The 23,212-nt window shown below is 52.9% G+C and overlaps 3 protein-coding genes across 8 annotated transcripts in view; 1 reads left to right on the top strand and 2 right to left on the bottom strand.

Moving 5' to 3' along the window:
* Nucleotides 1–2,335, bottom strand: part of CRY2 (cryptochrome circadian regulator 2) — an 83,603-nt gene extending 81,268 nt beyond the window's left edge. The window contains exon 1 of the mRNA XM_039389032.1: nucleotides 2,313–2,335. Coding sequence (XP_039244966.1) covers nucleotides 2,313–2,320 — 8 coding nt within the window. The 5' untranslated portion in view covers nucleotides 2,321–2,335. The remainder of the gene's footprint in view (nucleotides 1–2,312) is intronic.
* CHST1 (carbohydrate sulfotransferase 1) lies at nucleotides 2,266–15,332 on the top strand. Of its 3 annotated transcripts, none has more exons than XM_027750214.2 (2): nucleotides 2,266–2,519; nucleotides 13,314–15,332. In XM_027750214.2, the coding sequence occupies exon 2, from the start codon at nucleotides 13,358–13,360 to the stop codon at nucleotides 14,615–14,617; it is 1,260 nt and encodes a 419-aa protein (XP_027606015.1). In that variant the 5' UTR covers nucleotides 2,266–2,519; nucleotides 13,314–13,357; the 3' UTR covers nucleotides 14,618–15,332. The 3 variants fall into 3 exon arrangements, with proteins under 3 accessions (XP_027606015.1, XP_027606014.1, XP_027606016.1); XM_027750213.2 differs by lacking the exon at nucleotides 2,266–2,519 and adding an exon at nucleotides 5,942–6,155; XM_027750215.2 differs by lacking the exon at nucleotides 2,266–2,519 and adding an exon at nucleotides 6,182–6,479.
* Nucleotides 15,333–17,676: 2,344 nt separating this feature from the next.
* Nucleotides 17,677–23,212, bottom strand: part of LOC114003324 (transmembrane protein 263-like) — a 209,305-nt gene continuing 203,769 nt past the window's right edge. For all 4 annotated transcript variants that reach the window (XM_027750209.2, XM_039389033.1, XM_027750210.2 and 1 more), the window contains one exon: nucleotides 17,677–22,574. In XM_027750209.2, the coding sequence (XP_027606010.1) occupies nucleotides 22,288–22,574 (287 nt within the window). In that variant the 3' untranslated portion in view covers nucleotides 17,677–22,287. The remainder of the gene's footprint in view (nucleotides 22,575–23,212) is intronic.

Raw genomic sequence — 23,212 nt, 5'->3', positions numbered from 1 at the left:
TGTCTTACACTATGATCAAATGACTCCTACTCTTCAGCCACTTACAGAAATTTTCAAGACATCCAAGTTTATGAGCACAGAGCACCTCACCCTGGCATGGCACGAAGGTGGCATTCATGGCTGGCTCTGATGGCCTTGCCGTTCATTATGAGATCAAAGCCAACCACGTACCTAATGCCACCAAGAAATCCTGAGAAACAGTTTCTGAGAGTTTTTCCGCCTGTCTGAGGCAGCTGGGGAGGCTCTCTGGGGCTGGCAGTGAGGCAGTGGCACAGGACCGGTTAGGAAGTGGTGTGGGTTGCCCCAAAGACAAACTGCTCTTTAACCAAGCTTTTCATCTCAGGTCTTCACTGACACTTTCACAAATCCCTCTTTGTCACTCCAGTGAAACACGGAATGTCTTAGTAAATACCACATCTTAGTAAATACCTACCCAACCCTTCTGTAAATTCACAATATGTGAAAGTACCAGATGCAGTGTTACAATTACTACTGTTTTTTGAACTCCCCAAGAAAATGGGACTATGAAAAACAAAGGCTGAGTAAAATCATTGACTTGGATACAACATGATTTATGGGGCATGCTTAACACCATGAAGCCTGATATATACTTTTAGAGAAGAAAACAAAAATACAATCACATGTGAAAGTTCAATGCAGCTTTTGATACTGGCTTAAAGTCTCCAACAGCAGATGATTTTCCTTTTGATGTCACCTCAAGGGAGGTGGGAACAGGCCTGGGAGGGATCAGAGCATCACAGAATATTCTAAGTTGGAAGGGACCCACAAGGATCATCTAGTCCAGCTGGCATTATTAGCACCAGGCTCTAACCAACTGAGCTCATCTCAGGATGACCATGGCTGGGGGCCAAGTAGGAAGGTCGAGGGAGAACTGCACTCTGTCTCATTTATGTCACTTTCTGTGCTAGGAGTGAGGCAGACCCCAGGAGCTCGTAAGGCCTGACCTTTTCCTGGGAGGTTTATTGGGCCTAAGAAGGAATGCTAAGAGGGCCACCAGCCCAGGCTGGTGACAATGGTATGCTGAGCCAAGGTAAGATCCTTAGCTGAGATGAGTTAGCACAGCTGCTTTCACCGTCAGTCCTGAGATGCTCCCTGTGCTTGTGGAGTCTGTATTTTCAAGCAGACATCAGGCAGGTTGGAGAGACCAGCAAGAATCATGAAAAGCCCAGAAAACTGCTTTGTTGTGAGAGTTAAAGAAGTTTAGTCTATTTAACTTCTCAGAGAGAAGGTTAAGAGGTGCCTTGATCAAGATCTATTAATATCTACATGGGAGAAATAGTTCAGATGGTAGATAGCTCTTTAATCTAATAGCAAAGGCATAATGCAATCCAGTGGCTGGAAGCCAAAACTCGACACCTCCAGACTAGGTATAAGGACCATGTTTCACCATCAGGTGCATCAGGCTCTGGAATAACTCACCCACATCAACAAAGGCATCTCTCCTGAGACAAAGGTGCGCCTGTGCCCTGCCAATGGCTCTGGTGCAGGAATTACTGGGTACAAGGCTGTAGCCTGTCACTCACAGGGGCAAGGGTGAGCAGTCACAATGACTATTTGGCCCTTAAAGTCTTGGATTTTACAAATAGATAGTTGGTTGTGCTTATTTTTGTATAGAGGAGGAGAATCTCACCCCCATCCAGCAATTTAAAACTGATCTGTAGCCATGATGATGTGAATATGTCAAAGTGAGTGCATAACATTCAGGCAGTTACTTTTGTCCTCATCCATTTCCTTTATCTTGTGTGTTACATTGACTTGTTGTGGCTCTTGGGAGGGCAAACCAAAAAGGAAGGGGGACTGAAAGGCTGGGGTACATTACCAGTCCTGCATATACAGATTTTATAAACTCCTCAAAAGAAGGGATTATAGCATGAGCTGTTTATCACTGCTTCTGAACTACAGAAGGGTTAAGTATTTTGTTAAAGCTTTTACATTAAGGCCAATGAGAAAGGACATTTTCTGAAAGTCAAGTGTCCCCAAAATATTCCAGCCTTTGTCCGTTAAGGTATCAAAAAATCACTCTGAGAAGTCTCGGCTGGCGCTCCTACGGGGTTTAGGAATGATTTCGGTAACCCCACCGGGCTCTGGCAGACTTTAGAAACTCCTCGCAGGGAGGCTTGCACCCCATCGCCCTGCAAAGGGAGTCACGGGGCAGAGGAGAGGCAGCGGCAATCCCCGCTTCGTCGCAGCCCTCCCACGGCTCCCACCCTGCTGCAATGCCCCAGCCGTAGCCACGCCGCTGCCGAGCAGCCGCCAGCCAGCGGAACAGCAGCTCTTCCTCTGCGACATACCTCTCCATCCTCTGCGCATACTTGGCCCGCGGGGCAGCAAAGTTTTTATCATCTTAGCCCTGAGAGATGCTTTCTTCCAGCATGGGAAGCCTCAGCCAGGCGGGAGGGTTCCTCCATTGCTGCCGGGAGCCAGCCGGAGCGGCATGTCAGCACTGCAGCCCCGGGGAGAGCCTCCTCTCCTCCCGCAGAAAAAAACGTAGCATGCAGGTGGGTTTACAAACACTACAGTACAGTCTGACACAAATTCTCAAAATGCCATGCTTAAGCACTAAAATAGTATCTTCTATTAGTTTGCCTTTAAATTTATGTGCCTTAATACATTGCTCTTTATGTTAATGGTGTTTCGCAAGATGTACGGGGTATGTAACGTGGCCAGGTTACTGACGGAGTCGTAACTTTGCTCCCGACTGCATATTGAGTGATTAGAACAGTAACCTTCATATCACCTTAAGAGCTACATTGATATTTTATTATATATATTCCCAAACAGATTATGTTGCTAAGGTAGATTTTTTTGAACTTTAACTCAAGAGAAGAAAATACAAACCCTTCACAGAAATCTGTTGCTGGAGAGCATGGAAATTGGATGCTTTCAAACTGCATTTGGGCTCAGATGAAAATTTTAGAAGGTGAGTTTCTTTGACTCTCCAAATCACCAGCAGCCTCTCTGTTCTCCCGCCTAGAGCCATGCAGGGGAAAACCAATGCCTTTTAAACAGAACCAAATTTTCTTGATGAGGGTGAGGTACAGTCACAGCAACCCTTTCCTCTGAAAGCAAACTGACCACAAACACACACCAGATAGCCTAATTAATATTTTAATACTCACCAGTCAGAGATACAGAGCCGTAATACGTAAACTTTCAAACCAACAGCATCTCTCTAGATTAACATTTAAAATACCAGGGAGCACCAGAAAATATAATCATGCCAGCTGAAATCATCAGAAGCATCTGTTTGTCCTTCAACCCTGCTTTTTGCATTTTTTTTATCCTTCAACCCTGGTTTTATTCGTCTTTTTTTTTGCATCGTTCTCTCAAATTGCTTTCTTTCGTACGAGACAGCCTCTATAGCCATGTTATCTTGATTGCCCCAGGTTCGATGTCATGTTTTAAGCCCAGGTGTTGCATAGACGCACAGTGCAGACGACTGGTGTTTGGAAGTTCTCCAGACACCTGTGCCAATCCTGCAGGTGGGGGGACAACCCCCAGCAACTGGAGGTACGTGCCCAAGCATCTGTGGAACTGCTCCAAGTTTTGAGGCACCCTGAATTTTTTCAGATGTACTTCAGAGCAGTCTCAGTGCTCAGACTGTTTCTCAGCTAATGTGTAAGAGAGGAGAAAATCCTTACTCTTTGAGAAGACTGGGAAGCACTCAGGTGCCTGCCTGGTCTTGTATTCTTACTGTGAGCCCCTTGATTTCTTCCTGGCACTGGTCCCTAAATTGGTTTATGCCCTGTTTGGCCAACCTCCTTGAAATCCTGCCATTCCTGCACTTCCAGTGACTTGGCCCCCAGTGGCAGCAGAATACAGCTATGGCTATAGGCCAGCTGGATGCCTGCTCTCAGCTCCTCCCCACCACTCCCTGGAGGTGCCAAGTAAGTGAGAGCATACGTCAGGTGCACATCATGGGCACCCGGAGCAGCCGAAGGCCTGTATGCCACATGGGGGTGGCACTTGGGGCTATTGCACAGGTACCATGGGTTCATAGGTAGAAGGTGGCTACACCATGGCAAGTGAATCAGCAGGAAGGGCTTGGCCTGAGCTGACATGTTCCCTGAGAAGCACCAGCAACAGAAACCCCAGGGCCACCCGCTTGTTTCCAGCAGCAGCTGGTGGTATGGCTCTTTTCCAGCTCCGGGAAGAGTCAGGCAGGCAGAAGCCTCAGTCCTTGTCCTTCACAAGGTGCAGGAAAAGAGCAAGAAAGCAAGTGGCTTCAGGGCTTTCTCACTCAAAACAGGGATACACCAAGGCAATAGCACGGTGTAACGAATGCTACAATGGGGAGCTGTTGCTATGGTGAGGAAAATAATATTTAAGCACCAACTGTTTATAAATATAAAATCCCTACAAAGTTTACTAAAATTAGATTAAGAGGGCTAGGGCTGTCAGGATATTGTAAAAGGCTTGAGAAATACCAGTATTTTTGGACACGCAAGATCTGGGTACTCCTAAAACAGCAAATGCAAGTCCAAAATGCTTAAACATAAAACGTGATGATCTGCCATTGTGCTTCCTGAGATATAAAGGCAATCTCATAGCTCTGAACTCATTGTCGCAGCCTAGCAGGCCTTTGAGAGTAGAGGCGAGACCAGTGTTCCCAGGGATTTATTTTTCTCTTGACACAATTGCAGCGTGGAGACCTGGGCTCCACTGTTACTCGCAGCCTGCTCACTGCCAAGTGAAATTGTTCAGAACTGCTGATGAACATGCTGGTACTGTAACCCCACAGTTAGTTAACATGTTGCAAAGCCTAGAGTTGGAGGTGAAGATTTGGAAATCCCTGAGCTGGGGAGCTCCTTGCAGAGCTTAGGGGGTTTTCAGGAGCTCAGTGTTGCTTACATAGATGTAAGAAGAAAACCACTGTGATTTCTTACAGTGCCCAGCTCCAAACATACACAATGTAAAAGGGGGATATAAAAAAATTAATATCCGTTATAGCATCTCCAGAATCATAACCTGGCTCTTGCTGGCAGCTGCCAATTCAGCAGAGCTGCAGCTAAACTGCTAAAAATGCAGTTTAGTTGGCAAGTGCTGGACAAAAGGGAAACATTCAAAGTTGCCAAAAGTAAAATGTCTGAACTGTTTCAAGGGGTCAAACAGAAGCAGAGAGTAATGTGACTGTAAGAGTGCAGCCCCCTTAACTGCTCTGACACCCTCCCCTGCTTCCTTTCCTCTGTCCCATCCCACCTTCCCAGGTGGCCAGGATGGTGGGAAGGTGCCATCGTCTGCCAGTATTTTGGCACTGGCACCACCGAGGATGGTTTTGGTCCCTGCCCGTGGCGGTGAGCCCTGGCTTGGGCAGCACAGAGAGGATTCCTGGCGCTAGAGAACCAGTCCCCATGACAATATTGGTTTTGATGAGCAAAGGCCACCGGAAAACGAGGGAATGAATGCGCACTACCACCGCTACCAAGCGCGGCGGGGCCCCTGTGGCTGCTGGTGCCACAGCACTGGGGCGCGAGGAGGGTTGGAGGTACCTGCTGCCTCGCATCCAGACCCCGTTCCGCGGGGATCCCTGCGTCCCTGCCAGCACGCAGCCTGGGGGACACTTCTCACGCGGGGAGCCTCACCGGGCCACACCACCCCCGCGGCGGGAGGGGCTATGCCCTCTCTGGCCGGGCGCCTCGGGGAGATAAATAAGGAAACGGGGAGATAAATAAAGAAACGGGGAGTTTCCTGCTCGGCAAAGCCGGGGAGCCCAGCGGCCGCGGGGAGGTGAGCGGGCAGCGCGGGGCGGCGCGGAGCCTCCGCCTGTGCCGATGCCGCTGCCCGGCGCTGTGCTGCGTGCGCCCGTGCGCGCTGCCGGGCGGAGAAAGGGAGGGAGGGAGGGAAAGAGAGGGAGGGGAGCGGCGTAGCCCCGTCCCTGCCCGCCCGCCCCTCGCCCGGCGCGGAGGGGCGTGAAGAGGCGTGGAGAGGCGGCCCCACGCGGCGCTGCCCGCGCGGGCAGGGCAGGGCAGGGCAGGGAGGGCAGCGCGGGCAGGGATGAGCCCCCGCAGCGCCGCCCGCTGAGCTCTGCCGGCTGCCGCCCCCGGATCGGGCCGGGCCGGGCCGGGCTCGGCGTCCCCTGCCCCAGGAGCCGCGGCCGGGGATGCGGGGGGCAGCCCGCCGCGGCGCTCCGCCAGGTAAGGGACGCTGGGGCGGGCGGAGAGCGGCGCAGACCGGCGGGGGTGCCCGGGGGCGGCGGGCCGGGATTCTCCCGTAACCCTTTCCGCGCCATCAACTTTCCAAGGCAGCGAGACATCGCCCGCAGCCGCGGGAGGGACTTTTCCTGCTCGTCCCCAGCGCTGGCTGCGGCGGGACTCCGGCCCGGGCTGCGAACACCCGGGAGCCGCCCCCGGGGCTGCCTCAGCGGCGGGGGCGCAGCAGCCCTGGCCCCAGACCCGCGGGGGAACGAGCTGTCGCGAAACTTGGGCTGCTGTTGGGCGAGGAGCTACCGCCTGGAGCAAGTAAGTCCCCGGTGGCAGCGGGAGGCCAGATGCCCTGCCCGGCCGTGTAGCCGCGCAAGCCGGCGGAGCGAATGCCCCGGCATTTGCTGTCAGACCTCAACGCGGTCTGAAAAACCTGCCGTGAGGGCGCAGGCTGGCGACGAGACCTCGCAGAGCGAGGGAAGCACGCCATAGCATGGAGCAGTCCTACGGGAAAGCTGTGCGGCTCGAGATTTGCGCTCTGGACGCGGCCGTAGGTTGAGTACGTTGCAAAGAGCGTTTCGAGGTGGTGAATGAGCGCGTTCATCCCGAAAGAGCCTTCCAGCTCCTGCCAGGGAGTGCTCTGGGAGGGAGCAAGCGGGGACCAACAGGCTGGTGGATGGCTCAGGGGAAGGTGGAGAGCACCTGTATTTGGTTTACCGAGGCGTTTGCATCCTCGGAAAGAGGCAGATGCCGTTCAGCAGATGAAGGATAAACAGGCACAGGTGGATGTTGTGATAAGAAAACTCTGGGACTGGCTGGGGTTGGCATTATTTGATAGTGATTAATTAACTGAAAATGTGTATGCTGTGTGCCAACAGGAAAAAAATCAAATTCCCTGTTGAAAGTTCTATCATGGTTTAAGTGCTGCTCAAAGTGGGCAGTAATCTTTTGGTGGTAAAGGATCTTTCAGTCCCTCTGAAATGCAGAGAGAATGGGCAGAGATAGAAGAGCAGGGGACATGCCAGAGGTGGCTTTGAGCACCGGAGTCCTCTGCCTTATCATTAGAAAAGTGCTCTGGGAGGTGATGAACACAAGAGTAGAGCGAGTCTCGGGGCACAAAGCACCTCCACCTGGTGTACGGTGAGGCACCTGAGGAAGGTGGTGGGCATGAGTCCCTGGCTGGCATTTGAAGCTGTGACAGTAGAGAAGCTCTAGTGCTGTATGGCTGAAGAGGAGGCAAGGCTGAAGGCTCATTCCCAGCCCATCAGGGTCTCATATTGGTGGGCCTTGCTGGGGGGGAGGCTTGGGGCAGAGACCAGCCCTGGTCACATGTCTGTGGTGGTACCCAAAATCAGATAGTGCCTGCAGTGAGGGGATGGGGTGGGGGGCTGCTTGGCACTGCTTTTTTCAGTGGTCTCCTTTTCCCCTGGGGGGCGGTGGGGTGCAGACTGTCTGCACCCAGGCTGGGTGGCCCACAGGCGTGTTTGGTGTCTGCCAGCTTTTGCAGAGCCAACAGCATGACTAAGCCGCTATGACCGAGTAGGATGCTTGTGATCAAGCCCCATCAGGAGCCCATCTTCCCTGCCTCAGTGGCCACAGCATATTGTTTTACGGGATAAAGTCTTTGCTCAGTGAGAGCACATCAGGAAGTCGCAGGGCCTGTGCCAGTGGGTCACTGGCTGAGAGTTGTTTTGCAACCCTGCAACTTAATTTCTGTGCCTGGGTGCTGAGGTAGGAGGAGCAGGGCTGCAGGAGGGAGCTGCTGGCTGGGAAGGGAGGCACCGCTGGGCACTGGCTGCTGCTTGTCTCCTCGGGCAGCCCTCCAACAAGCCGCTCTGCCCTGGGCAAGGCATGCAGGGGTGTTGCTTGCTGGGCAGGGGACATGTGTGCAGGGCTGAGCAGGTTTTGAAGTTGGTGCTGTGAATTCTCTGGATGACTATGCACGTGTGGGTCTCAGGGGGTGAGGGAGATGAGGGGTTGACTGCCATGAGGCACGTTTTGGGATGTGTCCCACGGTAAGCATGCTGCAGCAATGCCTTCCAAGTGCTGCAGTCACATTTATGTCAGGAGAGGGGTTTTGCCTTGCAACTCCTGGCGTGGGCTTTGCCTTGTGCGGGGTGTGCTGTATGCTCCTCTGTGCCGGTGCCAGCATGTCCCAGCATGCAGGCAGGTGGGCAGGCAGCCTTGCGCGCTCCCTGCGGTCATCCACCCGTCTTCCTGGCACCGAGACCCCGGCACCTCTCAGGCAATCACTGCTCACAGTTGTGTTTTCCAGCTGGTCCCAAAGTCCTGAGTCACTCTGCCGTTTCCATGGAAACAGCCTTGCTGGCGGGAATCGGTTTTGGGGATAGAGGGTGCCGGTAGCTGGACTGGCACCAGTCAGGCCCGCAGGAAGGACTAGCGAGGCGCAGACACTCCTCCAGTGCATCACCCTGGTGCTGGGGCTTATGCCAAGGCTGGAGCATGGCACAGACCCTCGCACCTTCTTCCACTCCCTTTTCCCTTCCTCTCTACCATGGGGAAACACAGAGGGATTTCCCTGGCGCTGGTGAGAGAGCTCAAGAGGAGCCCAGACGGGCTGAGGGTACAACTTCTGGGGAGCTGTTGAGAGAAGGGCACAGCCTGGAAGGTAACAAAAAAGAGCAGTTTTTTTGACTGTCCCTTGAGAGAGCCTTGGGTACAGCAATAACAGTATCAGTTAGGCAAGGAGTCTTGCCTAAAGCTGCCATCACCCCTGAGTTGCCCAAACACAGCCACCTTTGGGGAGCTGCAAGGGAACCTGCAAGGAAAGCTTGGGGCAGGAGTCAGGGCAGCCGCACATGTGGAGTTGCTGTGAGAGCCCCCTAAGAGGATGACAGTGCCACAGTGCAGTGAGGCTCTGCCCCTGCTGCTTTTGGGGGGGCAGAAGACCTGTGAGTTGCACTGACCCCTGCAGCAACCCCGTTGAGTCCAGCCTGCCTGGCAGCACCTGAACTCAGTTGCCAGCACAGCCTTTGGTGATGTGGCCCTGCTGCACAGCTCCAAAAGCAGGTTATTCCCTTCAAACCTGGGAGGACCATCCCCAAAAGAGAAGCTCTGGGTCTCCGCTGCACAGTGGCTGGCTGGCCGCATTCGCTGCTCCCCACACCAGTGACTCACAGATGCCATTCAGCTTAATTCATCGCCTCTGATATCCCTGGGGCTCCTGGGCTGTCTTGCTGGTTTCTCGCCTGCTCATCCTTCTCTGAGCAGTGCTCCTCAGGGGGGGAGGAGGAGGAGGAGGAGGAGGAGGAAGAGGAAGGCAGGTGATTATGCATCTGCTGCTGTTGGCAGGTACACAGGGTGGGGGAGGCTGCAATGCCTGAGCCCATCCTCTCCCTTCCTCTGGGCTCAAGGCTGCGGGAAGTGGGGCAGGGAAGAGGAAAGGCTCAGCACCTTCCTCTTCCCACAGACAATGCTTCTGTCCCTGTGCCAGGCACTGGCTGGCCTCCTGCTGCACTTGGGGCCATTTGCCGGAAGCTGCGTATTCCTTGTGGACAGCCTGGTCCCAGTGCAGCCACAGGCAGCTGGATAGGGATGCAGGCAAGGCAGTGGAGCGCAGTCTGGCATGCTGTGACCAGAGGGAGGTTAGAGTTGGGGAAGGGGCAAAAAGAGCTCATGTGCCTTCTCAAAGGTCCCTTGCTGTGCCAGCAAGTGCCTGTGGGCTGGAAGGTACAATCGACCTACCCCCACCTCGTGCTCCATCTCATAGCCCCAACTGCCTGGAGGGACGTAGTGGACTCACCTCCCACCCTTGGGCTGCATTTGCTCGTCATCTTTGGTGGAGCTGAGCTGGAGACATAGCAGAGGGTGATTTTGGCTGGGAACGCTTCTAACACATCTGTGTTAGAAACATCTGTGAGGCCAGCGTTTCAGATGACTCCCATGGTTACAGCATCCCATGGGCTAGGGCTGAGGAGCCAGAGCACTACATACCTCACCCAGGACTCTCAGATGCAGCCCCATGTGGGCACAGCCCTCAGTCCAGCTGCTGACTGAACTGCTGGCCCCAGGTATCAGCACCTGAAGAGAACAGGCCAATTTAAGAACAAGGTCCCTCAGGGCAGGGATGGGAGTGTGAGCAGCTGTCCTGCTGTGCCTGTGTGCAGGATACATCCTCCTGCAGCATGTTGGCTGCAGCCGCTGCTCAGCCAGCCCGCTCTGAGCCGTGTGGAGCCCAGCACCCCTCCTCCTGGGCAGGTGCTCACACCAGCTGCCTGTGTCTGACAGGTGAACAAGGGGGAGTGTGAGTTAAAATGATCCTCAGCTGTGTTGGCAGCTCCCGGGTGCCATGTGCTTCTGCTGCCCCAGAGCACCCAGCTGCCAGTTGCCGCCCAGGGTTGGACTAAGCAGGAACTGCAGCCCCTCAGGGACAGGCAGTGATGGGAGGATACAGGAGAGCCACCGTGGGGGGAAAGGAGGCTCTGGCTAGATTTAAAGGCCACAGATGAGACATCAGGGAGGGAAGACTTCTCCTGAAACCCGCCCCTCCCTGACTGAGGCTCAGCAGATGGGCAGGGCACATACCAAGGGTGTCAAGGGGCAGCCGAGGCTGAAGCTGGGCTGTAGTTTAGCACCTGCTCTGCCAAGGAGGTGAATCAACACCCTGGTTCTTCCCCTCTGCAGCATGGGGCATTGTGAAGGGGAATGGATTGGGGTGGGTGGAGAACCTGAAGCGCTCGCAGCCAGTGATCCAGTGGGAATTGGGACCAAGGAGGCATCTGGTCTCTAGTTTGCCTTTTTTGGAGAGCCAGCAGCAGGTTTCTGCTACAATGCGGACAATCTGAGTTGCATCTGCTCCAGCATCCATCAGCAGTGAAACAAAGAGCAGAAGCTGAGGTTGTGCATGAGAGATGCAGTGTGGTTGGCCATCACTAGAGAGCAGGAAAGCATTCCCACTGCAGCTTCCACCTAGGCAGCATGCAGAAGCCACCTGGGCCAGAAGATGCCAGCAGGGACCCTCCTGTTCTAACTTAGCAGACCTGGAAAAACACTTTATCCAAGGGATAGAATATCCCATGTGGACACTGGGACCAGGTCTCTCCTCTGCAGGGTGGGTAATCCTAATCCAGCAGCAGCGATAGCCAAGCATCTGCAACTTTGACTCCCCTGCCACATGCCATAATCCCTGTCAGGCAGCAGTCCAGGAGAAAGCAACCTGTATTTAAAGCATCGTCATGGGTCTAAAGCACAGCTCTTAGTACACAGACACAGGGAGGGCTGGTGGGGGGTTGCCTGCAGGACCCCTGTCCTGGGGTCCTGCTCTAAACCCCTGCTCCCAGCGAGAGGTCTCTGGAGTTGGTAGTTCCTGAAGCCTCCTGCCTGCACAAAGCAGGTGGGGAAATTAATAAATAATAAAAATTTTAATTAAAATAAGTAAGAAGGTTTTTGACTTGCCTGCAGGCTTAAGCTCCCCTCCTGGTGTCACTTTCTGGGTGATAGGGTCTCTCTGGGGAGTGGGACACATTGAGGATATGGAAACAAGACACCATGCTAGCTGCCATGGGCTCTGCAGGGAACACACGTGAGGAGCATTGCATTGTCCCAAGCCCATCAGGCATTTCAGTGGGCTTGAATAGGCCTCATGTGCTGAAATCCATCACTGGCCCCTTGGTCTCCCTCAGAGGCATGGACAGCAGCAGCTCTGACAGTCCCACCCACAGTGGCAGGAGCGCTGGGGCTCACCACAAGCTTGGGGCCAGCACATTGTTCTCCCTGGGGACACACAGAGAGTGGGGAAGAGGAAGCAATGGTAGTGATGTTGCAGTGGGAAGGAAGGGCAGGGAGCAGAGATACTTAAGTCTTAGTCCCCTTGGTTTGCCTGAGGTGGGTGGAAAGGAGGCTTGCAGAGGCACGTGCACAGGTGAATGTAGCATACTGTGAGGGGGGGACATGGAAGGAAGATGGGCAAAGGAAAGTGGGTGCAGGGGAGCTTCAAAGCCATTGCTAATACTGAGGTGTCTCCCCCACACAGGTGTTTTAGCTTTGGGGTTTCTGGGATGCGTCTGCTTTCTCCTGCCTCCCAGTCCCACTGACTGTGGGGAGTAATAGTATGTGGATGTGAAACCTTGTGCTTTGGAGAGCAGCAGTGCAGCCTATGAACATTATTTGGTTAGTGAACAGGGGGGAATGTTGAAGGACCACCATGGTTACATCCCCTCCCAGCAGTGCGGTAGCTCCCCAGGCATGACGGGTACTCCTCGCCTCACAGTCCCTGAGCACCCTATCCAAATGTCCTGCTCAGTTACCTTTGCCCATGTGTGGGCAGCAGCAAGGCAGGGTTAGCACTACTGAAGTTGTCCTGTGCAGCTACAGCCCCACTCTTCCCTGCACCTGCCCCTGATGCCAAGGGCTTCTGCTGCTGCACTGTCGGCAATAGAGGATGGAAGGGGTGCAGTTTCTCACGCTTCCTCCTTTGTAGTATTGCTTTTCCCTTTTGGTACTCAGAATAGGAGAGGCCTGAATCCCAGAGTGGAGCAGGATCCTACCAGCCCTATGAGCTAAGTGCTGGGGGCATATTGGGCTGGCAGCTGGGGCACAGCTCTGGCTGCTGCTCATCCCCAGAGGCTGACAAACTGAGCTGGCCTGGCTGTCGGACCTCTAAGCAGGGAGGTTTGCACTCCAAGAGAGACATTGCCCCTCTTCCAAGCAGGAGGTTGTTGGCCTGGATGGGCCATGCCTTATCCTGACAGCTGGACAGAAAGGATGGAGACAAGATGGCAGCATCCTCTGTCCTTTCCCTCCCACAGCTCCTGCCCTCGCATGTCAAAGGCACTGGCAGGTGGGGAGGAGGGTTTGCAGTAGCTGGATGGAGGCATACAGACAGTGTTACCACCAAGCTCTGGCATCCCCCCACCTGGGTTGCAGGGCATGGGGTGACCCGTGGGGCACAGGATTTGTGTACAGCCCCAGCCTGTAAGAAAGAGGGCTGAAGTCTGGCTGGACATGTTTCTCCAGGACTGCCAGACTCTGCCTGGTCTTTCCTGTGTCTGAAATGGAGCTCTGCAGCGTGTGACTGGGGTTCAAGTGGTTATGATTGATGAACATACATCGGGAGGGTGTTTGTTGGTAAGCCCCAGCAGTCAGATACTTGGAAGTCCATGCTCAACCACTAACTTCTCTGTTGGATTGCAGACACTGAGACAACCTGGGAAGAAGCTCCATGAAGGTGACCAGCCATGCAATGTTCTTGGAAGGCTGTCCTCCTACTAGCCTTGGCATCCATTGCAATTCAGTACACAGCAATCCGGACCTTCACTGCCAAGTCTTTCCATAGCTGCCCCATCCCTAACCCTGTGAACTGCAGCCTGAGCCAGGACACTGACGTGACTGAGAGGCTGTGCGATGAGAGCCCCACTTACTCGTATAACCTCTCCAGGAAGACGCACGTTCTCATCCTTGCCACCACCCGCAGTGGCTCCTCGTTTGTCGGGCAGTTGTTTAACCAGCACTTTGATGTCTTCTATTTATTTGAGCCCCTCTACCATGTCCAGTACACCCTGATCCCAAAGCTGACCCAGAGCAAGAGTACGACGGACAGGCGGGTCATGCTGGGGGCCAGCCGAGACCTGCTGAGGAGCCTGTATGACTGCGACCTCTACTTCTTGGAGAACTACATCAAGCCCCAGCCTGTCAACCACACCACCGACCGCCTCTTCCGCAGGGGAGCCAGCAAGGCCCTGTGCTCACCACCTGTCTGTGAATCCCTGGGAGCTGTGGATCTCCACTTGGAGGAGGGAGACTGTGTGAAGAAATGTGGGACCTTGAACCTGACTCTGGCCACTGAGTCCTGTAGAGAGCACGGGCATGTGGCCATCAAAACCGTGCGGGTGCCTGAGGTCAGTGATCTCCGGGCCCTGGTGGAGGACCCGCGGCTGAACTTGAAGGTCATCCAGCTAGTGAGGGACCCCCGGGGGATCCTGGCATCCCGGAGCGAGACCTTCCGGGACACCTACAGGCTGTGGAGGATCTGGGATGGCACTGGCAGGAAGCCGTACAACCTGGACGTGACCCAGCTCACCACAGTGTGCGAGGACTTCTGGAACTCTGTGTCCACCGGCCTCAACCGGCCACCATGGCTCAAGGGCAAGTACATGCTGGTGCGGTACGAAGACCTGGCCAGGAACCCCATGAAAAAGACTGAGGAGATCTATGATTTTCTGGGCATCCCCATGGACAGCAATGTTGAGCGCTGGATACAGAACAACACCCGAGGAGACAGGTCCTCCTCCAAGCACAAGTACGGGACGGTGCGCAACTCAGCGGCAACGGCAGAGAAGTGGCGGTTCCGTCTGTCCTACGAGATCGTGGCGTTCACCCAGCACGCCTGCCAGCAGGTGCTGGCACAGCTCGGCTACAAAACTGCTGGCTCCGAGGAGGAGCTGAAGAACCTCTCCATCAGTCTGGTGGAGGAGAGAGACTTCCTGCCCTTCTCCTAAGGCAACCCCAAGGGGCCCACTTTTGATGCAGACTGTTTCTAACTAACTGATGCCTTATTTTGTTTTATTTCGTTTTGTTTTCCCCTCTTTCTCTCTCTCGTCTTTTCCTCTCCAAGATTTGCACTAAACCTTAAGCAGGAATCTCAACAGCTGAGTCCAGGGGAAGTGACTGCTGCCCCTCAATATGTTTTGGATGCCAAGAGGAGTTGGGTCTCTACAAGCAAGAGCTAGAACTGTGGATGGGTAACAATGTTTACAAAACACACAAAATGTATAAAGCAACCTTCAAGCTTTCCAAATCGAAGGGTATCTGGGGTACTGTACTTTTGCACTGTTTACTTTTACAATGTAAGAGGTAAATATAAATATAATTTATGAACGGTGTCATCCTCTTCAGAATAACTCCCCTTGCCCCTCAATGAGCAGGTTAGACTGGAAGGTGAAAGTGGAACAACCTCCTCATTTTTGATCTTGGTGTGACATGTCTGTCTGTTTAAGTCCTGTTATTGGGCTGGGCAGTTGGTCAGCTGCTCTTACATGGTTGTTTGGTAACACCTGTGATATTTCTTTGTGCCAAAAACCCGCAAAAGATAAAAGAAAAAGGGAAAAAAAAGTGATTGGGTGGTTTTGTAAAAGCCCAACACATTTAAATGCTTTATTTCTGTGTTTTCTGTAAATAAAAGTGCAATAAAACTGGCTTGGGGGTGAACTTCAACTGAAAGATGTCAGTGAGCAAACTGGGGTGGATGTACCAATGGATAAAGAGCAGCATCTCCTGCTCTGCCTGACTTCTGAGGCTGGGAGCAGGTGGGGCCAAGCCTGGGGGAGCCATCCCCAAGGCAGCAGGGAGTTGCAAACACTTCCTTGGGCATATGCACATTTGCACCTGAAGTGTGTCAAACTGCAAGCACTTAAGCCAAAGAAGGAACCTGTGGTTATTTGTTGACCTGAAAGCTTGTTGGCCTGCATGGGGGCATGGGACTTGTCTAGCCCCAGAGTGCTAATAGCATGAGCACAGTGAACCCAGCCCCATGAGGCTGCCCCCTCACCCTGTCTGACACTGCTGATGCCAGTGTCGGCATGCCCTGCCCTGGAGGGCCAGGGAAAAGTGCTCCGGTGCAGGTCATGAAACTGCCAGAATGAATATGAATGAACAAGATGATAAGTATTCCTTCATGCTGCCTGCAGAGGCAGGGCCCTGCATGCAAGACACCCAGGCCTGTGGTCTGAGCAGGTCAGCAAGCTGCTGGACCGGGGAGCCAGACATGCAGGCAGGAGCACTGAGAGCCTGATATAAGACACTGCTGCTCTGCTTGATCCCCTGCCTGCTGGAACTATGGGCCAACTCCTTTGACCCAGCTGGGAGAGTCCACCAAACAACTCAGCCCTCTGGACAGACCACGAGCAGCTGCAGATGGGAAGCCACCAGGGCCAGTCCCCAGGGCACAGAGGACGACAATGCCCCAGCAGTTTCCCAGTTGTTGCTCCTAGAGCCAGGCAGGGCAGGGACCCACAGAGAGATGAGACCACAGCTTGTCACATCTACCCACAGCTGCACATTCCCAGCACTGGACTCACTCCTGGCCCAGGGGTGTTTGAGCCACCCAGAGCTCACCCACCTGGGCAGTTCTCTCCAAAGGTTTCCTCCAAGGTCTGCTGTCCCAGCCCTCTCTTACTTGGGACAAGGTGAGACTGGGTGCTGCAGTTGCACGCAGGAAGCTGGACACTCTGCCCGCACAGCTGCTGCCCGAGACAGGACAAAGCTCTATCTATAGGTGATTCTGCAGCACCTTTTTGCCCCTTAAAAGACCTCTAGAGGGGCAGTTTGTTAGTGGTGTTTTGCAACCTGGCTTAACATGGCAAACCTGCTCCAGCTGGGCTGCAGGGAAGGTGAGCAGCTGTGATGTACCTGATGGCTTCTCCTCACAGCTCACGTGTAATTCATTTGTGCTGTCCAAAAGGCGACACAGCTGGCTCCAGCTCTGTGAGAAGGAACAGTGGAGGGACAGCGTGCACGTGCTGTGGGATGGGCATTTCCCTCGTCTGCCTCCCCACAGTGGGCATAGGGGCAGCCCCTGGGAGAGACCATATCCCCAGGTGTCTTCCCTATCACTGCCAAATCTGCTCCTGCCACTGGCTCAGTGCCTTCCAAGCCACACTGTCTGTCTGTGTCTGCAAGTGAGGATGGAGGAACAGGGCAGGTGGCAGAGGTGGCTGCAGCCAACCCCATCGGCGTGCTGCTCCTACCAGGCAGCTGGCAGCAAAATGCCAACCAAATAAATGGTTTGATTGCCCTGTTATTAGTTACTAAATTAATCCTTTTGTCAGCACTTAACAAATGCTGAGCTGTTGGCTCCTGGCCTCGACCCAATAAAAGGGTCTCGTGCACCATCCAGCACTGCCCAGCCGCTGGGCTGCAATCCTCCCTGTGGGAGGGCTGTGCATTCCCAGGAGCCCTTGGTGGCTCTGCCCTGGGTTAAGTGCCTGTGGAGCGGGTGAGGTGGCTGGGGTAGCCAGCTGTGCCCCCCAGCACCCACGCTGCCTGCCAGTCAGCAAGCAATGCCAAGGGCCTGGCTGCCCCACAGGGGTTCCTGGCAGTTCTGGGGAGGGATGTCAAACTGCCTTCTCCTGCTGCAAGGAGAATTTGCTTCCTCAGCTGGGAAAAGTGGCAATGCAAACCCACCTGAAGGAGCAGCTGTAGAGGCAAAATTTCCTATCTTAGCTGCTGAGATCCCACTTTCAGGGTTAGGTCAGCAGTCTCCAGCCCAAATGCCCTCTTATGAACTGGTCTCTAAACCAACACAAGAAACTGAGTTTAGAAGTCTTATCCAAACTGTTCTTACCATTCCAATCAGGAAAGGTGCCTGCAGCAAAATGGCTTTTGAACTGCAGTTGAAAGCTGTGTCCTAGTTTAAGCAGGGATGGAGGTTCAGCCTTGCTTGGTGCCTCATGTAGAGCCCTTAGGGGAGAGATCTAATTTCCCAAGGAATCTCTAACATCTTTTTTCAACTGTGCTTCCTCTCCTCATTTTCCCCCACTGGAAACAAGAGCCAGTGTAATCAAGGGTTTTATCCTCAAATTTTACTGTAATTAAAATACAGAGATGCAGAATATTCCCAGAAACACACTGCAAAACAAACCAAGCAAACAAATTCAGTAGGAAACCAATTACAGACAATGAAATGATAAAAACAAAAGTGTTCTCTGGAGCCCAGCACTGTGCACGGGACCGCGTGGCCGCGGTGATGGTTTTGGGTTGCCAAAGGGCTCCTCAGCTCCTAGAGAAGCAGAGCTGGGCCCTGGCATCTGTTCCAGCAGCTCTGTGGCTCTTTCTAGCCTTCTCCATATTCCCACTCACGCTGTTGTTTTTACAAGGAGACACTTTACAATGGAGATACGGAAATGACCCACCCATGGGGACAAGAGCCAACCAGAGAACTCAGAGGAAAAGAAATAAATTAAGATCTTCCACACACAAAACACAAGGTGACAAAGAGGGGTGGATGACATGCACTTCTCTCCCAGCTAGGGGAGCTGTGGAGGCACAGTCATCCTCTGCCCTCCCAGACAGTATGAGTGGATGTTTAACAAAGGTCTCAGCAAAAGCTTTGGGGAACTCTATCCAGGGGCAAGAGAGAAAGCTAAGGAAGGGACAAAAAAGAGTGAAAGATAATGAGATTAAGGAAAGGGAAAAGGGAGAACAGGATGTGACTGTGGGTCTCTTTTCAGATGGGACATGTTCCTTGGGCATGCGGAGCATCTAGCCATGGTGGAACACAGGGCTGTGTCCAGGGCTACATTCCACCTGCACCATGGGGGAGACCCAGCCCCATCACGGGGAGATCATGACAAAAGCCTGGGGGAGATCTGAAAAGGGCGGGTGGTAAGAAGGGAGCTGATCTGATGCTTTGACCATTCACTGAATACATTGTTCCATCTAAATGGAAATTCCTATGGAAGAAGGGCACAAGCCAGCCATGGACCACTACCACACATCAAAACCTACATTCATCCACTTCCCTTTCTGTGCTCTTCCCTAGGACAAATTCCATTGAGTTCATCCTCTGATTCAAAGCCTGTCCTAAGAAACAAATTTCTTCCACACTCCCCCTTTTCTTGCTCCCCCACTCATCAGCTCCTCCTGTCACCACTCCCTCCTCATCTTCTGTGTATTAACTCCTGTCAATCCTTCCCTCCACCTCAATGCCGCCCCCTCCTATTTTGTACCAAGCCCCCCCATCTAGTATCCATGGGATAGTTCTTGCCCTTTTTACCGCAAGGGGTGGTGGGAGAAGGGCTGCACTGGCGGCCCAGGTGGCTGGAGTCTCTGTAGTGGGGGAGGAGGAAAGATAGGACATTCAACAGAAGCCAAGAGCTTTCCCCTCCAATCCAGATCCCACTGTACTGCAATCAAAGCTGTCAGGAGGCATAGTTGCTCTCAGACTGGGAAGATCGACCCTGTCTTCCTTCTGTTCTGGCACTGAGAGTGCCCAGAAAAGCAGGCTAAGTTGCCGCAATGAACCAAGTAGGGCTAGCACGCTAACAGAGACAGACTTCCCAGAAGCCTTTGAATCCTGTTAATCCTGAGAGTTACATATTCCTGAATGCCTGGTAAGCAGTGCAGGGCCTTGGTTTTGGAGTAGATTTAATCTTCCACCTACCCCTGCCTGCTAATTTGATCTCTTTTGCTATCGATGGTCCATGAGTTCTGTTAGCTATAAGAACAGTGATTTAAGCTGTCAGTTCCTCTCTCAAGCTCATGTCCCCTTTCTCTGGGCCATCCTGCAAAGAAACGGAAGTTCCAGACAAATGGTAAGCTTTACTCCATTTACTGCAAGGCCACACAAAGGAGAAGAAATAAAAAGATGGGAAACCCTTGTGCCCTTCCTTCATGCACCTTTATCCCATTTGCCATGCCTGCTCTGCACACACAGTGCCTGCAGACAACAGCTTGGGAAGGAAGTACTGCCTCCACCAGCAAGAGCCTGTGTGAGACACTGGCATGCCAAAAGCATGATGAACTTCCCATCACCTGCCCGGAATGGCTGGTGAAGCTCTTTAGATACTATCTCCTCCTGTCCAAGACCTGGGAGAGGCATTTAGGAAGATGACTGTCTTCTGTCCCCATTGGTCAGAAACTATCCTTCCAAGAGAGTGACAGCACAGCCAGTTGTGCACAAGCAGCTTTTAGCTTTGGGGCTAAAGCTCACTTCAGGAGCACTTTGTGATCTGGAATAAGAGATGAGACGTGCTCAGGGACAGCAGTGAGCAGAAATCCATGCAGTGCAAACTGTCCTGCTTTGCAGGGCTTTTGAGACAAAAGGAGAACAGACAAGACTTCTTCTGGCCTTGCCAACTGCCACGAGCATCCCAACAAAGTACAGGCACACATCAAGGACTGATCTTCCTGTGAAGCCTCTGCCTTCAGAGACAAAACCGACATGTCTGGGTCAACCTGGCCTTCACCAGAACAAAAGAGACAAAGTGAGGAAATGTACACACATACCAAATGCTGTTTCCCCTTCAGAAACAAAGATGTAGGTTAAACCTCTCTCATGCTATCAAGAGTAACACACTGTGGAGATCAGCAGCTTCTTGCTGCAAACAGCAGGGACTACTTAGCGAAGGGTATGGAGAGAGACTAACACCAGCATGACTAGCACAGGGACACAGTGACATATGTCCTAAAATGTGGATTTAATAAAGGTCAGAATGAAAACTGCATCACAAGCCCAAGAATATTCAGCAAAAATGGTGGTAGGGGTGGGTATGTGTGTTGTACTAAAATATTCCCTGATATCTAAGTCCTAAGCACAAGAGAGCAGCCAGGAAGTGTGACGACCTCCAAGGGGAAATAAAGATCAATAAAGTTGGCTTCAATGTCCAAAAGATAGGGAAGAAAGAAAACAAACAGCACAGATGGGAGAAAGGGGATTTTTCACATTCCTTTGGTTTCAATAAACTACACTCTTGGGCAACAGAGGGCAAAACATCCTCTAAAACATGATTTTTATTTTGACCGAGACCCTATATAAAAACTATATCCTGGAAGTGCTGAAGATGACTATATAAACTCCTCTGCAGCAGTGGCACAGTTTTGTTTACCTGGCTGAAGACATGCTTGTGGACTAATACGTACACACACGCTAATACAGATGCATATTTATAAAATACAGCACAAGCACTGCTTCACTTGTCTACGCTTCCAACACCTATGGACCTCAGCAAATCACCTGCCAAAGCCAGGAGCAGCAGAGTTAATGGTGGAGGCTGTGCCTTTCTTCATCTCAAGCATTAGAGGGGTCCTTGGAGGGAGTGAGTGCACATTTGTGTTTGTGTTTGTGTGTGTCTATGTGTGTGTAATGCCACGTGGCCCCTTCAATGTCATGGGCCAGGCTGGGGATGGCTCTGACTCCCAGATGGATGCAGTTGTCTGGGTTTCTGCGGCACTACAAGTATGAGTGGGCTATTTAGTGCAACACAGTCATTTAGAGGAGCTGGGCTGGGGCCCCAGGAGCAGCGTGCACAGGAGGAGTTGCTGGTGCCCCATGCAGGCTGGCTGCTGTTGGAGCACACTCAGCCACTTGGGAAGTGTTCTCCAACACAGTGCAGCCCATTCACACCCAGGCCACCGCTTCTGGGGTGCTGAGTCATGAGAAATGCTCTTGGACCCCCCTCCTTCCCTGCAGCAGAATTTGGGTGGCATTTGGGAACATGCTTGCTCCCGGTTGCTTGCTATTGATGTCTGTGGAATGTGAGTGTGGCCAAGAGACAAAATGCCCCTGTTGCAGACAGGGACTGTCTGCAAGGACTTCAAGGATCAAACAAAAGGGTCTCTCTGTAGAGCATCACTGCCTGTGCTGCAATATCACAGAGGCCTGGCAAGTGCCACTCTCAGCTTCTTCCCCAAATGGGAACTTACAGTAGCTCTCATCCTCCTCCCTTTCATCAAGAAAATCTGTGCAGAAGTTGATGGCCTAGGACATACCATACTCTAGTGTGGCATCATCCCTGGAGCTGCTCTGCTGAGCTTGAGGGTTCCTTCTCTGAAGGGTGCAATTCAGCCAAGGAGTAAGTGATTGGAAGGAGCTTGTGGGATGGGCCCTGCAAAGAAAAGGTAAGAGGCGCAGGGCAGGAGGGAGGCTTCCCTCTTTTCACAGTATCTCTCCCCTGTGTCAATGGGACTTTTTTCTTCTACAGTTCTCCAACAGGCACACCTCCCAAACACACCTCCCAGAGCAAAGGGAAGGGGTGTTTCAGAGGCAGTCTTCCCAGCTGAAGTTGAATTTTACTATACAACCCACACTTCAAGCCAGACACAGTTTCTCCCCCTCCCCTGTTACTCCCCCCACCTCCAGGAAGATGGAGCCTGACATCCTCTCCCATCCCTCCATGCTTACAAGAGCAAGAGGGAGGAAGGAAACTACAAGACAGAGACAACTGCGCCTTTGAAGCCCTCAGAGTAAAGGTTCCCAGTAGGTGATGGGAGTGAAAGGCATTGACAGTGGCTCTGTGAGCTCTGAGCTAGGCAGGTGGTGCTGAGCAGGCTGCAGCCAGAGTCTGCTCGGGTGCTTGACCCTCCCTGAAGCAGCTGGTTCCAATTCAAAGAGGTGCTGTGTAGGGGAAGAGTATGGGCAGGTTGACCTTTTGGAAGGGAGTTGTGACAGGGATTAGTCAGCCTTGTCCTTCTTCTTTGCAGTGAAAGGGACTTTGCCGGCGACCGCACTGCCCACAGCTCCGACACCGCCGGTCACTGCCGAGACGCTGCCCTTCACCAGTCCGACGCCAGCAGCGGGGACGCTGGTCACAGCTGTTTTGGTGAGCTCCAGACTCTTGCTGCCCACCCAGGCAACTCCTCCCAGTGTGGCCCCCACAGCTCCCCGGGTGATACTGAACAGGCCGCCTGTCACTCTCCAGATCACTCCTGCCTGCTGCTGCGGGTGGTCCTTGCTGGCATCTGTGGGGAGAGAAAGGGAAAGTCAGAGGTATTCACATCGGGCACCTCCTCCGGCCCACAAGGGTTGTCAACCATGGCACTTGCTCCTGTATGCACAGTGCCTTGCTTTGCAGCCTCAGACCTCTTGGTACCTGAAGGAGGAACCAAGGCGATCCCAGGCCTACAGCATGGCAGGAAAGGATGTTGGGGTGGTAGGAGTGGGAGCAGAATTGTCCATGTGATAGAGAAGGCAAGAAGGCAAGTCAGTTACAGCCCCAAAGTTGTAAGCCTTAGTGCTGCAATGTAAAGCAAATCCTACTTTACAAGAGATGTAATTCCCCTCCCTTGCATGCTGGCTAATGCCAGTAAATCACAAAGACTAATGCTAGCAAGGAGGCACGAACTGCAGACAGCAACAGCTGATGTCTGCGTGGCCTGCAGGTCCTCAGAAGCATCTGTTTGGAGGCAGGTCTGCACTCATGTCAGATATGGGACCGAGGCACAGCACAGAGCTAACTGTGAAAACTGTAATTGAGCGAGCACAGATAGCAAACTGCAGTAAAGATACAGTGACACAAACGTCACCTCGGGTTGTACAAGCCCTCCGGAGATCTCAGCTACGTATTTAATAGTGTTAAGACAGTGCTTAAGTTACTACA

Source organism: Pipra filicauda, unplaced genomic scaffold, assembly GCF_003945595.2.
Source record: "Pipra filicauda isolate LSUMZ 115617 unplaced genomic scaffold, ASM394559v2 scaffold6_size6359152_pilon, whole genome shotgun sequence".
NCBI classification, from domain to species: domain Eukaryota; kingdom Metazoa; phylum Chordata; class Aves; order Passeriformes; family Pipridae; genus Pipra; species Pipra filicauda.
The sequence above is the reverse complement of the archived record's forward strand: the minus strand, read 5'-3'. Positions and strand labels throughout refer to the sequence as shown.